Here is a 15,063-nt window from a genome sequence, read left to right on the forward strand (position 1 = left end):
ACTTTTTAAAACTGAATTGTTCTAAAACAGAGGTTCTACTCATTGGCACACCAGCGGCTATTTGTAAGGGTAGCAATCTTAATTTGATTATGGATGACAGTGTAGTACTTCCATCTGCTCAGGCTCGTAACCTTGGAGTGATTTTTGACACTCATCTGACACTAGACTCTCACATTAAGAATATTACAAAATCTGCTTTCCAAAGGCGTGGTTTATAGTTTGCACTGGCTTCCTGTACAGTCACGTATTGTTTTTAAAACTCTAACATTAACATACAAAGCTATACATGGAACTGCCCCTTCTTATATTTGTGACTTAGTCACCTGTTACACATCTTCTCGTTCCCTTCAGTCTGCTGATTCTCTTACTCTTCAACAGCCTCCATATAGATTAAAATCTATGGGGGAGAGAGCTTTCTCTGTTGCTGCACCTAGGTTATGGAACGCGCTTCCCGTTGCTGTTAGAGATGCTCACACACTAGCCAGTTTTAAGAAGCTGTTAAAAACAAAAATTGCTTTTATGGACTGTCAGTAATATTCCATTGTGTTGTACTGTAATGTGTATTTTATGATTTATAGTTTCTACCTTGTATTGCATTTATTGTAGTTTTGTATTTTATGTGTTTGTAGCGCTTTGGGTTCTAGAAAACGCATTATAAATAAAATGTATTATTATTATTATTATTATTATTATTATTAAATTACTGTTATTATAATAGTAAGTACATGTAAAGTGCAACAAGGACACCTTACAATAGTGTTACCCAAAACACTTTTGCTGCTATTGAGGACGGATGCAGTTAAGGTTAGTGACAGGTTTGGTGCTACAGTTAGGTTCAAGAGTGGGTTAAGGTGTAGGAGTAGGAACAACAGTGTAATTATAGAGGTTTTAAGTTTCAGGTTTGTTTGTATAGTGCTTTTCATGATACACATCTTTGCAAATCAGCTTTTACAGAAAATCTTAAGTTTCTACATTATATTATATATAATTAGATAGGACAGTGAGAGTAAAGAAGCCAACAGCCAGGATGCACCTCATGAAAATTCTGCAGCAAAGTAAGCAGCATCATATTGGTAGTTTTGAAGCTGTATCACTGCATTCTCTCCCCCTTGTTTGAATTTCTCATTAATGTCCGAGCCGAACTCTGGAGCATTCTCAAAGCACATAATGTGCTTTATGAGCTGATGACACATCAGACTTCTGTCAGACCGTAACACTGCCAAGGTATGTGCTTCATGTCCAAGCTGTGCTTACTCTTCCCAAAGTCCTTATTTCTGTAAACATTCACCTTGCTCTATTAAAAATCAGTATGGCTCTCTGCTAATGGAAACTTTCCCACATTCCAAATAAGTAGAAAGGAGGTAGAATGTGTGTGACAATGAGCGGCTCTTGCTATTGAGGTTTCAATGAGTCTTTTATTCGCACCTTGGCTGCTGGATAGTGGTTGTGTAAAAACTTTTCCTGTTTCATTAAAGTGTCTCTTTGTGGCCTAAACATTTGCTTTCTGAAGTAAAAAGTGACGTCATCAAAATTTCAAGAACTGCAGCAATCCAATACTCCACCAAACAGCAGTGAACAATTTTAACATCCATCTCTGGGGGTGTAAAATATTAAAAGTATAAAAACATGAAGAGTAACAACCAAAAACCAGAGTAAAGACCCAAAGCCTAGAAATACTGTCTACTGAGCATAAAATATTAGAAGTGCTAGTAAATTAGCAGCTAGTAATGTCACTGTTCCGGAAATTAGCCATATTAGTTATGACAAACAAAAATGATCCAAATAGATTAAGTAAACTTCCATTTAACAAATTTCAATTGATTACATATATTAAAATATCATTGTGAAAAAAAAAATTGTTTTGTATTGTGTTGATTTTAATTAGCTAGTAGTCACACAAATCTACAAATCACACAAAACTACATTGACATTCTGATGAAACCTATGAAGCAATTAAGCTATTTTTTTTTACAGGAACACATTGTTTTAGACCTCACTACGCAAACTGCACCGACGGCAGTGCAGAAGCTCTGTTAAACACATGGAAAACGATGGCGTGTTTCAGCAATATCAATGCTGAGACCTGTGACTTTCTTTTTTTTTCAGTGATTCAAATGCCTATAAATGATCTCAGATGAAATAGCCATGCTCCATGTGCATCAATTTACAATATGTTTTATTGTTTTTGGTAAACATTCAGGCCAGAGGCAAAAACCTTCTTCATTGTATGTAATTGGTTCTAGTGGAAAAAGCACATCTGTATGTCTGGAGAAGATTCAAAACAAAGCAACAGTAATTCTGGATGCACTTGAATGGGATCAGAAGCCTCTTTGTCTAAATGATGAACATCCTAATGCTGAACTGATGTAAACTATCTCATCTACAGAAACAAGACAAACCACTTTCTCTCCTATTTTTTGTTTCTTTCTTCTACTCATGGAAAGCAGACTTCAGCAATCCTAACAGAGGACTGAAGCTGTATGTGACATCTGGAGTCCTGATGTGCTTTTGCAAAATCATGTCGCCGCTAATCATTAACGTCAGAGAAGGATAAACTGTAACTCTTTTAAAATCATGACTGTTATTCACTGATAATCTTGCCCTCTAGTGAGCTGTTAACAGCTGTGACAGGATTGAGTTAGCGAGATGAACTCGAGAACCAGATCAGCCCAATTTGTGAATGAATCATTAAGACCATTTTTGTGAACAGCATCAACTGATTCATTAAAAGACTCACCATTACTTCTCTCACACATCAGGGACTAAGTTTGGTTATTTGCAACTGAATAACCTTGGTATATTGTCGTAGGTTTGACTCATTGATTGTGTGCATGTGTTTATACAAGACCAACAAGAAGCAAATCTCATTTACCTGTGGCTTTCTCAGGGTTACTGCACATGAAACAGAGCCAACCACCCTCCTCTTCACTGTAGCTGAACAGGTCAAAGAAACGAACCTCCTCCAGATACATCTGCAAACTGTCCACATCCTAAGAGTGAATACATAGAAGGAGTGATGAAATTTAGCAGATGAAGCTACAGCACTGAAGATTACACACAAGAGAAAGTGTCATTAGCTATCACATTTCTTTTGCACATTTTAATGGAATAGCATAGACGCCAGGGCTGTGCGATTAATCGAAATCTAATCGCAATCGCGATTTGAGACGTTGCGGTTTTGCTAATCACAAAGCCTGCGATGTGGACGCAATATTAATCTGTTCCAGAGCATATGCATGACTGCCAGCCTTGAGCGGCAGCCTTACTAACCAACAGAGTGAGCACTCCTCTGTCCTTCTCCCCAGTCAGCACTGGTCTAACCAACTGAGTATACGCAAACCATTCAAAAAAAAAAAAAAAAAAGTGGGAGAGAGACAGAGTGACATTATGGCGTCTACAGGATCGATAGTTAGGCAAATTAAAACTAAAGAAAAACATATGTAACTTAAGCTTCTAAATGACAGATAACGAACAAAAAAGGTAATTTGCAAGAGCTGCGTCAAAACACATATCAAGAGTTCCCTTATAGGTTCTGCTTTCAGTAGAGGAGAATAAAATATACATTCTTAGATGTTTTTGTTAGTACATGAACGTTATCTTGCACATTTTATCTCCCCAACAGATTAATCTGAAAGAAGTTTATAATGCATGTTCACTATTCCCAATTTAAAAGACTGCACACACAGCCTGTGTCTCTGAATGCTTCTCATACTCGCTGCTCTCTGCCCCACGCGGTGCCATTCACACTTGCCGCACTCACGCAGCCTGTTTCGTAATGCTCGTTTATACTCGCACGCGATGCAATGGTGCTTTTGAAGCCTACTGACCACGCGGATGGGAGGCACACGGTCGTCCACTCAGAGCCTCCGCGCACACTCTCTGATGACGATTTTTACGTCACGCCTACCATAGCAGACTCGCGGACATGGAAAGTATAATACAGGCTTAACTGCTTGCTAATTTCACTTGGATGAAATGAAACATTCAGCACATTTTACACTTCTTAAAATCCCAAATACTTAAAAATGAATTAATCAGCCTATGTAACATGTAATACTTTAATGATTGACTAAGGAAATACAGTTAATTTATAAAATAATTATATTTCCAGTGAAATTAAGAAATTAAGTTAATTCTGTAAAAGTAATAATACCATTATAATCTTGCCAAACAAACAAACAAACAATATAACCCCTCCCAAAACACAATAGAAAATTGAATGGATTTCAGGGTTATAGCCTAATGGGAATAGTATTGGTTTTAATGTAAACTATAATGGTGTCTATTTGATGTATTCTACTGGTGGGATGTAATATGGCAGACGGCAGCTAATAGAACAACAGTAATTCCTATTGGAAATTAATGCTCAAAAACAAAAAGGAATTTTGTAATGGTTTAATGGAAATAATTTCTGTTATGGTTTATATTGTTTTTTTGTTTGTTTTTTTCAGCAGGGTAACGATACCCATACTGTGCTGCACACTATTGACAATTTTGAGCTGAAGCTTGACTTTGCAAAATTTAAATCGCAAATCAAATCGCAATATCTGTCAAAAAAAATCGCAATTAGTCAAACGACTTTGTTGTGTTGTGATATGCTGTGGAAAGCTTATTTATTCAGCTTTCAGATGATGTATAAATCTCAATTTTGAAAAATTGACATGTAAGACCAGGGTCACAACTGAGGGTCAAGTGGGTAAAATGTCTATAAGCAGGACAGACTTTTGATATAGTTATCCTTAGTGCTGTCAAACGATTATTTGCATCCAAAATAAACGTTTTTGTATACATAAAATGTGTGTGTACTGTGCATATTTATTATGTTTATATAAATACACACTTGCACGTATATATTTAAGAAATTTTATATTTGTATATTAAATATATTTATATATAATATAAATTATATAAATGTAAATATAATATACAATTATAAATATATATAAATTATAAATATAAATAATGTAATTGTAAATATTTTCAAAATATATGCTGTACGAGTGTGTATTTATAATAATTATTATACACAGTACACACACATATGTTAAAAATATATATATATTTTGGATGCGATTAATCATGATTAATCATTAAACAGCACTAGTTATCCTACAATCTGTCTCTGAAGTCTTTGTGGAAAGCCATCAATGGACTGAAACAACTGCGTAATGACAATTTGGGATTTACTTTACATCAACAGCACACCTAGACACCAATGAACAATGATAGTCATCATCTGAATGTGCTTACTAGATTTTCCAATGGATGTGAGGGTATGTGGCCTTTAGGAAGAGCAGTCTGTCAAAATGAAGACAACCAATGATATTTGAAAATTACCTGTTTTTACAAAATAAGCGAAGTGACTTTTATACTGAGTTGAGGTATTCTGAAAATAGACAATCATAAACAAGAAAAAAGAGTTGGGAGAAAAACAAGGATTTTTCAGAAGTCCTTTCCGAGAAATTACACTCACTGGCTTGTGCATTGCCTCCACCCTTAAAGGGAGAGTTTATATAAAAATGAAAACTCTGACATCTATTACTCACCCTCATGTCGTTCCAAAGCGATATTCATTCATCTTTGAAACACAGATGAAGATATTTTTTTATGAAACATGACAGATCACTGTGAAAGAAAAAAAGTTTGTTCTTGTGCATTAAGAATGTATGGCTAAGCTGCCATTGACCATATTTGATGGGCTTAAATCATTGTTCAAAAAGTCAATGACTTCTGATGAAATTTTGGTTGAATGGTCTTTCACTGGCGGGACAGAAACCAACATTCTTCAAAACATTTTTTGTGTTCTGCAGATGAGTCATACAGATCATAAAGTGATGACAGAATTTCCAATTTTGGGTGAGCTATCGCTTTAAAATTATAAAGCTTGAGTAATACAGAGCTTTTTTTATTATTTTCTTAGAGTTCCAGGGAACTATTCCATTAAGGTCTGATTTTCTACTTTCTGCATTACACACAGTTTCACCTCAAGCGAATAAAACCAGGTCATCAGTCATTACAGCTTTGTCAGACCTGAGGCTCAGAGAGATGAATGGAAAGAGTTTTCACCATCTCCTTCAGCATGGCAGCGCATTACTTAGATTAAGGTGGGGGACACAGTAAAGCCAACTTCCCCTGACAACAGACCAACGCCAAATTTGTTGGAAAAGAAACTGGTTCCAGAAACCTGTTTCAAGCCCTTAGAACTTCCATTAGAACTACATGATACAACTAATTGAGACCTAAGAGTAGTCTGACACAAGGGGTAGACAAGAGTTTAATTTTCACCTATCCTGTGAGTGACTATCACAATTGAGAGCTTTTATTTCTCTGAGTTTAAAGCAAAGGCAGATGAAAGACCATCCATCACACATCTTATGTTTAAATTTCTTTTTTCGCTTGCCTGTAGATTGATGCAAGTCATTATCGAACCCCCAAGGACAACCTCTCTGGCAAGAACAGTCAAGTCATCTTACTATTGCTCTGCCATTACTTATTTCAAGCCAACTAAATCAGTGTAAGAATCGAGCAAGAAATGTACTGTGCATTTGATTATTTGTGCCATGAAAACCTTTCAAATAGCACAAATTACATCTGATGTATTTTTTACAGATGAGTCAAGTACATAGATCTAAATGAGGGCCATGTGTGTGTATGTGTACATGTTCTCACATGTGGAGTCTAATAAGGGATATTTGTGCTATGGTTTATGTTCATTATTAAATGCTGGGCTCCAAAAATCTGAGCTGAAGAGGATTTGCCCAAATCATTCACTCTAAGGTAGTGGCCTTGAACTGGTGGCTAACCCAAAATTAGGCTCCAGGTTTCAGGGTTCTGTCACTTCGGTTGCACTTATTCTTTGCTTCCTGACTAAGAATTCATATATTGAAGGCTGTTAAGAATTCAAAAATCCGGGGAGTGTCGCTAAAGGTTAATGCTCTATCGTTTTGGAAATATCCCCTACACAAACCCAACATACATTATAACATAATATTCTGCAAGCAATTGTGTAAATTTTATAAATCAAAACTCTGTACCTGTAAATCATACTTTGTTTGAAAAGGAATGAAAGAATTTTACTGCCTTTAGTGTTCATTTCAACTGGAAACTGCAGTGATTCATACATATAGGTACGTTTTTTTTTTTTTTTTCAGTTTTGCAGGAATGTATATAGAGGCACGTATTTTCCAATGAGTCTATGTTGCTTGCCAGGCCTTTTGTTTTTGTTGAGCACCTGCCTTTCTTTGGCTTTCATGTTTTGTGCAGCACATGGCTTATGAAGATGCTCATTGGCCATGTGCTTTCATATGGTCATGCTTTGTGTGAGCACACAACTTCTGTTTGTTTCTATATGCCATTTGTTATCCTATCTTTAATCTTAACTGCACCCTTCTAGTTTATCCCACCTGTCCTCCTTTATTTACATTGTCTAATGTTGCTGTGTTGCCTGGTCCTGTCCTGCCTGGTTGTTGATTCAGTGATTTTGTTCTTATTTTTAAACTTTATTTTTGAATTCATAAAAAGCCCACTGCACCCTGCACACTCTTTGTGTCCAAACCCAACCATGCCAGCAGGTCTGTTCGTGTTGCGAACAGCTGGGAAAAACTATGGCAAATGCAAATAACATAAGTTAACTAACCATATAAATAATGCATAATTAGGATAGCAATATATCAATCATTAAAAAATTACGGTATTTCAAAGGATATGTTTTATATTGTCAAAGGTTGAACATCCATACAAATATTAGGGGTGTCCCCGAATCAGAATTTTTCGAATCTTGCTGATAGTTGAATCATATGTTTGGGGGCAGGGCAAAATACATTACCAAGAGTCAATTCAGACATTCGATAGTCATAATAACTGACATTAACACATTGGGAATATGTGTAACGGACGCCTCACAGATACAAACGGGGTAAATAATGTTTTGATTAAAAGATAGTTAACATGAAACGTCATTATAACGTTATGTAGCCTATATGACAGTAGTAATTAATGTTCTGCATTTCTGTTTTGAGCTGAGCGCACTGAAGATGACCAATATAGTGACGCATTTGATAGCAGGCCTTCAATCAATGGGATTTAACTCATTATTTATCTCATATAGAATACGCTTCGCTATTTATACAACATAACGTTAATATTACGACTTATAGGCTATCTGCACAGAATGCCCCGAATGCACATGAACGTGTCTGCGCGACTCTGAATGAACTCCTTTTGTGGATACGTTCTTCACACAACAACGTGCAGAAACACGGCAACTAAACTCTAAAAATGTAAAGCGTTTTATTATTATAGTGTTCTCATTATAATGTAATGTATATGACAGTCCCATTCATAGTTATTAATATTCTACATTGTTGTTTGTCCTGCTCACGCTGCACGCTGAAGAGACAACTTTTATTACCGTAGTACTACAATGAAGTGCTTGACCTAACCAAATGCATCTTATATAAGATAAATAATATACACGATATATATAAACTGGATGAAATGTTTTGAAATCACTTGTGCCCTACCTGATCGAAAAAAAATCCAGTCTTTTGCTCTGTCTTGTTAAAGTTTAAAATCCCTGCCACCGAGATGCTCCTTTGTCGGTCAAGGATTATGGAAAGTGAAACTTAAAACTATAGGGGTGGTTGGATTTATTTACGCATGTTAAAATGTTTATTTGAAGCTTCCTTTTTAACTTTTTGGGAGAAAACTGGTAGTTCTATGTGAAATCAGACATTGAGCACCCTATAGCCAAAATGGCATGATCATAACACCACACAAATATTCGAGATTGGTAGTCGAATCAGGGTCCTCCTATCAAAGCATCGAATCGTCAACTATTCGGGGTCACCCCTAACAAATGTTATGATATTTCAGTGAAACTTTGTCTCTTTTCCTATTTTCCTATTCAGACTTTGTCTTGTTAATAATTCTGCATACTGTTGATGGGCCAATCCCCTACTAATGGTAATAATTCACATAATTGATTTTGAGGATTGTGTTACCTACAATATATATGTCTTGCTGAACACTTGTCTAAGGCAAAATCTCACAAAAATGGCAGTTTGTCATGGTTAAATCAAAGTTAATAATAAAGATGGTAAAAGGAGGAACAGACATCTGCATCAGTATAATTAGATTGTAGACAGGCCATGTGCTGGTGATGTATTTGTACATGTAGACTTTCAAAGATTCTTTCAAAATTACACAATCAGCAGAACACTTGACAAATTGACTGTAAATGGTAGTTAAAGCTGATGTGTGTCATTGTTTGGATGGTAATATACTTTTGCCTATCTCAGTTTAATGTGCACTGACAACTTTAAGGAGCCATTTCTTAGGTTGATTTCCCACAAGAGTGTAAACACTGTGTCTCTGTAATGGTATGAAAAAATCTCTATATTTGAGTGGCTTAGTATTTCAACTTCTGGCTCCACCAATGGCATGACTGCTTATATAAATGACATCGTACAGCAACATCATTCAGATGACCAGCTGGAAAGTGTGTGGTTCACTCATAACATATTTTTTAACTCAGTGCATTACATTTTTAGATTTTTGTTGATTTATTTAGTTGTTTGTGAATTCAATGCATTTTTTTTTAGAGTTAGGTTGATTTACATGCAGTAGTAAAGGGCAGATGAAGCCACGTGACCCACGACTAGCTGAAAAAGACCCAAAACATATCTTGATTATTTTTAGCCATTTTTTTTATATATATTTAATTATATTTGGGGACGTTGTGGCCTTATGCGAGTTCGAGTCTCGGGCCAACAGGAATTGTAGGTGGGGGGGTGGGGGTGGGGGGGGTGAATGTTCCGTGCTCTCTCCACCCTCAGTACCACGAATGAGGTGCCCTTGAGCAAGGCACCAAACCCCCAACTGCTCCCCGGGCACCGCAGCATAAATGGCTGCCCACTGGTGTGTGTGCACTTTGGATGGGTTATCACGTACACAGTGTTTCCCATTCATTAACTAAGACTGTGGCGGCCCGTTCATAATTAACCGAAGATATATTTATACTTATAACATAAAAGTTAACGTTGTGTTTCATGCCATTGCTTTGGCAAGTATCCTTCAAACGAATTAAAACCGTTAGCGTAATATGACTTATCAAGTCTGTTTGTGCTGCTTGTTTCAAAGTGAAGCGCGCACATTGAGTGGGGATTTCCGCATCTCAGAGCAGCTCCGTTCACAGTGAATGCAGTGAACTCCGTTTTTGAATGTGCTGTGAGTTTAGCACGTTTGGGAATGCAACGGCCACCAGTTATGTATAATTTGCATATTTGCTACATTTTCAACATTTTAATGGGCAAATGTTTACAGTATTTAATTAAATTAGTAATGTTTGTAAACCTGTTTTCACAGAAGTTTTTTTCCGCCAAAATAAAAGTTCAACTGAAGTTTCCACCAAAATAAAAGCTCAAGGGTTTATCTCTTGCGAGCATGGCCTAAAATCAACAAATGAGCACAGAGAAAATACTGTACAGGTACAGCAAGCTCACTGTTCGAAAGAGAAAAATATAAATATTGGGGTGGGGGTTTATATGAATGTATTTCTGAAGGGAACTGACTTCACAAAAGTTTTGATTTTTTTCTCCTCTTATCACTGCTGATCCTTAAGCGCCACCTGCTGTCAGAGAGTGAATTTGCGCTCTCAATCAGACTGTCTGTTTTTGTTTAATGCAGGTTTTATCTTTGTATCTTTATTTGTATAGTGATTAAAATGCAGTGTTTTTTTTTTTTTTTTAAATATGTTTAGTTGTTGTAGTAGTAGCAACTGCCCGTTTTTTTGCAAAAACAGTTTCATGGCAAGGAAAAATATTTATGGCCAGTAAATTTTCTCAAGTCAACAGCCACTGGCAGATGAGAAAGTTAGTTTTAGGCCCTGCTTGCAAGTGTAGAAATTAGGACAAAAGTATTGCAATTTCCCTACAGTAGAGTAAGGTAAAATAATATAACTGAAAAAAAAAAGTAAAAAAATAATTATTTTCATTTATTTCACAGTGCAATTGTTTTACAATATATGGCTATTACTGTCATAGGAATAATAATATAAAATTTTTATTATTATTGTTTTATTTTTATTTGTTTGGCTTCCAAATTCACCAGTGAGACTGAGACACTACATCACAACTAAAAAGAGGGTTGAGTCCCCTTTAAATTTCAAGAACAAGTACATTCACCTTTCACCCCAAGGTGCACCAGATGTATGAATTTAACTTTAAAATGTACCAAATGTTCTTACCGGGGGCATGCCCCCAGACCCCCGTAGAGGGATCGAGGACCACCCACCACAGTCTCACAAAATCCTGTGGGAAACACTGACATACATTATTTATTTAATATAAGATGCATTTGGTTGAGTTACACTGCAGAAAAGTTGTATCATTGTATGCCTACCACAGTGATTATTCCTTCAATGTGCAGTGCAAGCAGCTCAAACAACAATGCAGAATATTAATAACTATGACCCATGTGACATCAGTGGTTCAATACTTTTTGTGTGCAAAGAAAACAAAAATGACGACTTTATTCAAAAATTTCTTCTCTTCTGTGCCAGACTTAGACGGGCATTCACAACAGCACCACGGTGCATCGTGGTCATGGTAATCAACATGGTACTTTCATGAATGGCAGTGGAGACTGATTGGAAGAGATTGTTGAATAAAGTCTTTTTTTCTTTGCACACAAAAAGTATTTCTGTAGCTTCATAAAATTACGGTTGAACCACTGATGTCACATGGGCTATTTAAATGATGTCCTTACTAGGTTTCTGGACCTTGAACATAGTAGTTGTGTTGCTGTCTATGCAGGGTAAGAAAGCTCTTGGATTTCATCAAATATAGCTTATTTTGTGTTCAGAAGATGAACGAAGGTCTTATGGGTTTGGAACGACAAGAGGGTGAGTAATTAATGTCAGAATTTTCATTTTTGTGTGAACTATCCCTTTAAGTTAAAAGTGATCATGTGGCTGGTGCCATGCCATGAACCCTACCCCCACAGCAAACAGAACCAAACTGTGGCTCCAAAACTATGACATGAACTAAACCATGGCACTGGTATTTCGTTACACCCCTACTCCGCCATCTAAATTTTAATGACAGATCTTGGCATTTTAATGACATGCCTTCAATACAAAAACTATTAAGAAGTGCACAAACTCACAAACTCAGTCTGTAAACTGATGACTCAAGATGACTTGAGTGACACACAGGAAATGATGAGTCAGTATGATGAATCACAGAGACATATAACACATTGAGGGTGGTTGGATAATTAACAGAGAGGTCCCCGATAGCATTTAAAACACCTGGAAGTTAATCTTCCCTTTCTTTTTCTGATCCAAAATGTTGGGCAATCCGGGCCGGCAGCCCGCCAGCTTTGGGAAACAAGAGCTGAACAATGAGACTACGCTATTCTAGTATGTCAAAAGAAACACGTCAACACCAACCTTGACTCTCAAAACCCCAGTGTACATATGCACCGAAAACGCTAAGACCCAGATGTGCAAAAGCTTCAGGGTAGGACAGCAAAAAACCATGGGGCTTACTACATGCTAGCTAACATGTCATCATTATCCTGTGGAGACCAGAAAAATAATAGAGGTCCTTCTGTTTGTAATGGATACTATTGCAACACTCTTCCCAGTGTCCTTTTATAGAGCGTTAGTCTGGCTAACACACACAACACATGCACATATACACTCACACAGGGATGGTAATAGGATCCCATCCACCAGTCAGTAAAATACAGTGATGTGAGGCAGAGGGGCTTTTCTATATTCTCTAAGCAGTTTTCATTATTTATTATTATTTCAGTGTGATCTATCATTAGCAAAGTGACACACTTATAATGCCTTCAATATGTTGTGTGGTAAAAATTCCTCAAAGACCTCCTACAATTTTATTTTTGTCCACTTAATTTTTTTCTGAGTAGAGAAAAAAAAAATCAAATAGTTGCAAAGGCATATTGTTGGCAAGTTTAACTCACACTCTCTCAAGCCTGTGAGGCATATGACCCTGTGCTTTCTACCATTTAATCCAATTTCCACGGCCCACTCTGATCGATTAAAACTCAAGGTTTACACATGATTTTTGCCACCTGTCCACCCAGCCGACTCAACCAAATCTACACTAGCAGACTCAAATTCTTGCTGTTACACTGTCCTTAAAGATTGGAAACAAACTGATAAAACAAATTATTCTGTTGTGTATTTGGGGAACTTTCCTCATTATGAACAGTACAATTAGCACTCAAACTCAATGCTTAAATGTGTTTATACCTGACAGTTTTTTTTTCTCTTGTACAGTTTTGTAAAAAATGTCAAATAAATTCAAACCTTATGCAAACACTGTGGAATGAAATGTAGCACTGTAAAAAGAATGTGTCACGCTATAGCAGAATGAACACACGAAGAAGATGAAGATGCAAGCAGTCTTTTAATAAATCCACAAGAGGGTAAATCCACGACAGGCAAGCAGGACACACACATAGTGATGTAGTAGACCAGATAACCAAACAGTGAACTGACTTCAACTTAAATAGGAGAACTAATGAGGGACAGACAGATGAGGATGATTAACAAGACACGGGTGAACTAATCAAAGAGAGACAGAAACTGGGTCAATGAACATCTGAGGGATGAAAACACAACAAAAACAGTTCTGGGGTGTAACAGAATGATTGTAATGGCAAAAGACTGCAAAAATGCTACAGTAAAAACCTGCTAATCTGATTAACAGTAAGATCCCCCTTACTATACACAGAGCTAACTGGACATTTTGTGTAATTTTACACTAAAAGAGCGAGCCATCTTATAATTAACAGTGAAAAAAAAAACGTAAATTGAGATTCCCAGATTCCCTATATATAACACTTCACATTTTCTTTGTTTTATTAACATTATATTAATTAAATAAAATGATTTTTATGTAAATTATGCTCAAACCATAAATCTTAAAATATTGCTGCTATATTTTTACGGTAATACCAATTGCTGTTTTTTTTTTTCAGTAAATTTAACTGATTTTTTTTCACAATGTAGTGCAATGAAATACTATGATGCATACAATGATACACACTGAGATGCATCAAAACTGACAGTTACATTATAGCCAGTTTCTAATTTTCTTTAGTTTTGAACTTAATGTATTAACAAAAGGGTAGTTTCACATTTTACTCTTGTGAATACATAAAAATTTTTTTTATGCATTTAGCAGACACTTTTATCCAAAGCAACTTACAGTGCATTCAGGCTAACAATTTTTTTTGTTTGTGTTCCCTGGGAATCAAACCCACAACCTTTTGCGCTGCTAACACAATGCCCTACCACTGAACCACAGGAACATTGTTTGGAATATTTGTCAGGGTAAGTTATTTTTCCCATAAAGTCAAACTCTGTGTAGACAAACCGTAAAATCTTTACCACAAAAACCTACTGAACATTTCCACCGTTACTGGCCAGGAAAATAGACACCTTTTGTAATGCCCCAATACATGGACATTTGTCTCACTATATGGGGTCAGATATGTCTACAGTATGTCTATACAGTACAAAATCATTTCAAAACAGCACGGAAAAAATAAAATTTTTTATTATATGAACTTTTCAATGCTGGCTAAGGCTGTCTCTTTAAGTGTAGGCCAGAGAATAAATCAAAGGAAATGTCAGGGGTTAGGACATAATTTGAGGGTTGTTTATGAGTGCATTCAAGATGGGTTTGCTAGTGTCCTGCCTCGTATTTTTGAATGTGCATATGTGCCCAACATAAACAGATTCCATATGTGTTATGTGCACTCAAAGTTCTTCACTGGACGATAAATGACCTCAGATTTATAGATGGGTTTGGTAGTGTCGTGAGACAGCATAAAAACACAAAAGACAACAGCTGTACTTTGTAATTATTCCAAAGTTGACATTTACGATGTTTGATAAGATCATCTGAGCACTTGGATTTACATGGCACCATGAAGAGGAAATGACCTAAGGTAAACATTCCCGTCTCAGCAGCTATCATGACCTCTGAACCGACACAATTTGCACGACATGGCTATAAGTTGGGC

At 36.4% G+C, this 15,063-nt stretch overlaps 1 protein-coding gene across 4 annotated transcripts in view; it reads right to left on the minus strand.

The window, feature by feature from the left end:
* The window catches only part of veph1 (ventricular zone expressed PH domain-containing 1), a 101,951-nt gene that overhangs the window by 12,164 nt on the left and 74,724 nt on the right, over nt 1-15,063 (minus strand). For all 4 annotated transcript variants that reach the window (XM_042743646.1, XM_042743643.1, XM_042743644.1 and 1 more), the window contains one exon: nt 2,873-2,990. In XM_042743646.1, the coding sequence (XP_042599580.1) occupies nt 2,873-2,990 (118 nt within the window). The remainder of the gene's footprint in view (nt 1-2,872; nt 2,991-15,063) is intronic.

Source organism: Cyprinus carpio, chromosome B18 (assembly GCF_018340385.1).
Source record: "Cyprinus carpio isolate SPL01 chromosome B18, ASM1834038v1, whole genome shotgun sequence".
In the NCBI taxonomy this organism is placed as follows: Eukaryota; Metazoa; Chordata; class Actinopteri; order Cypriniformes; family Cyprinidae; genus Cyprinus; species Cyprinus carpio.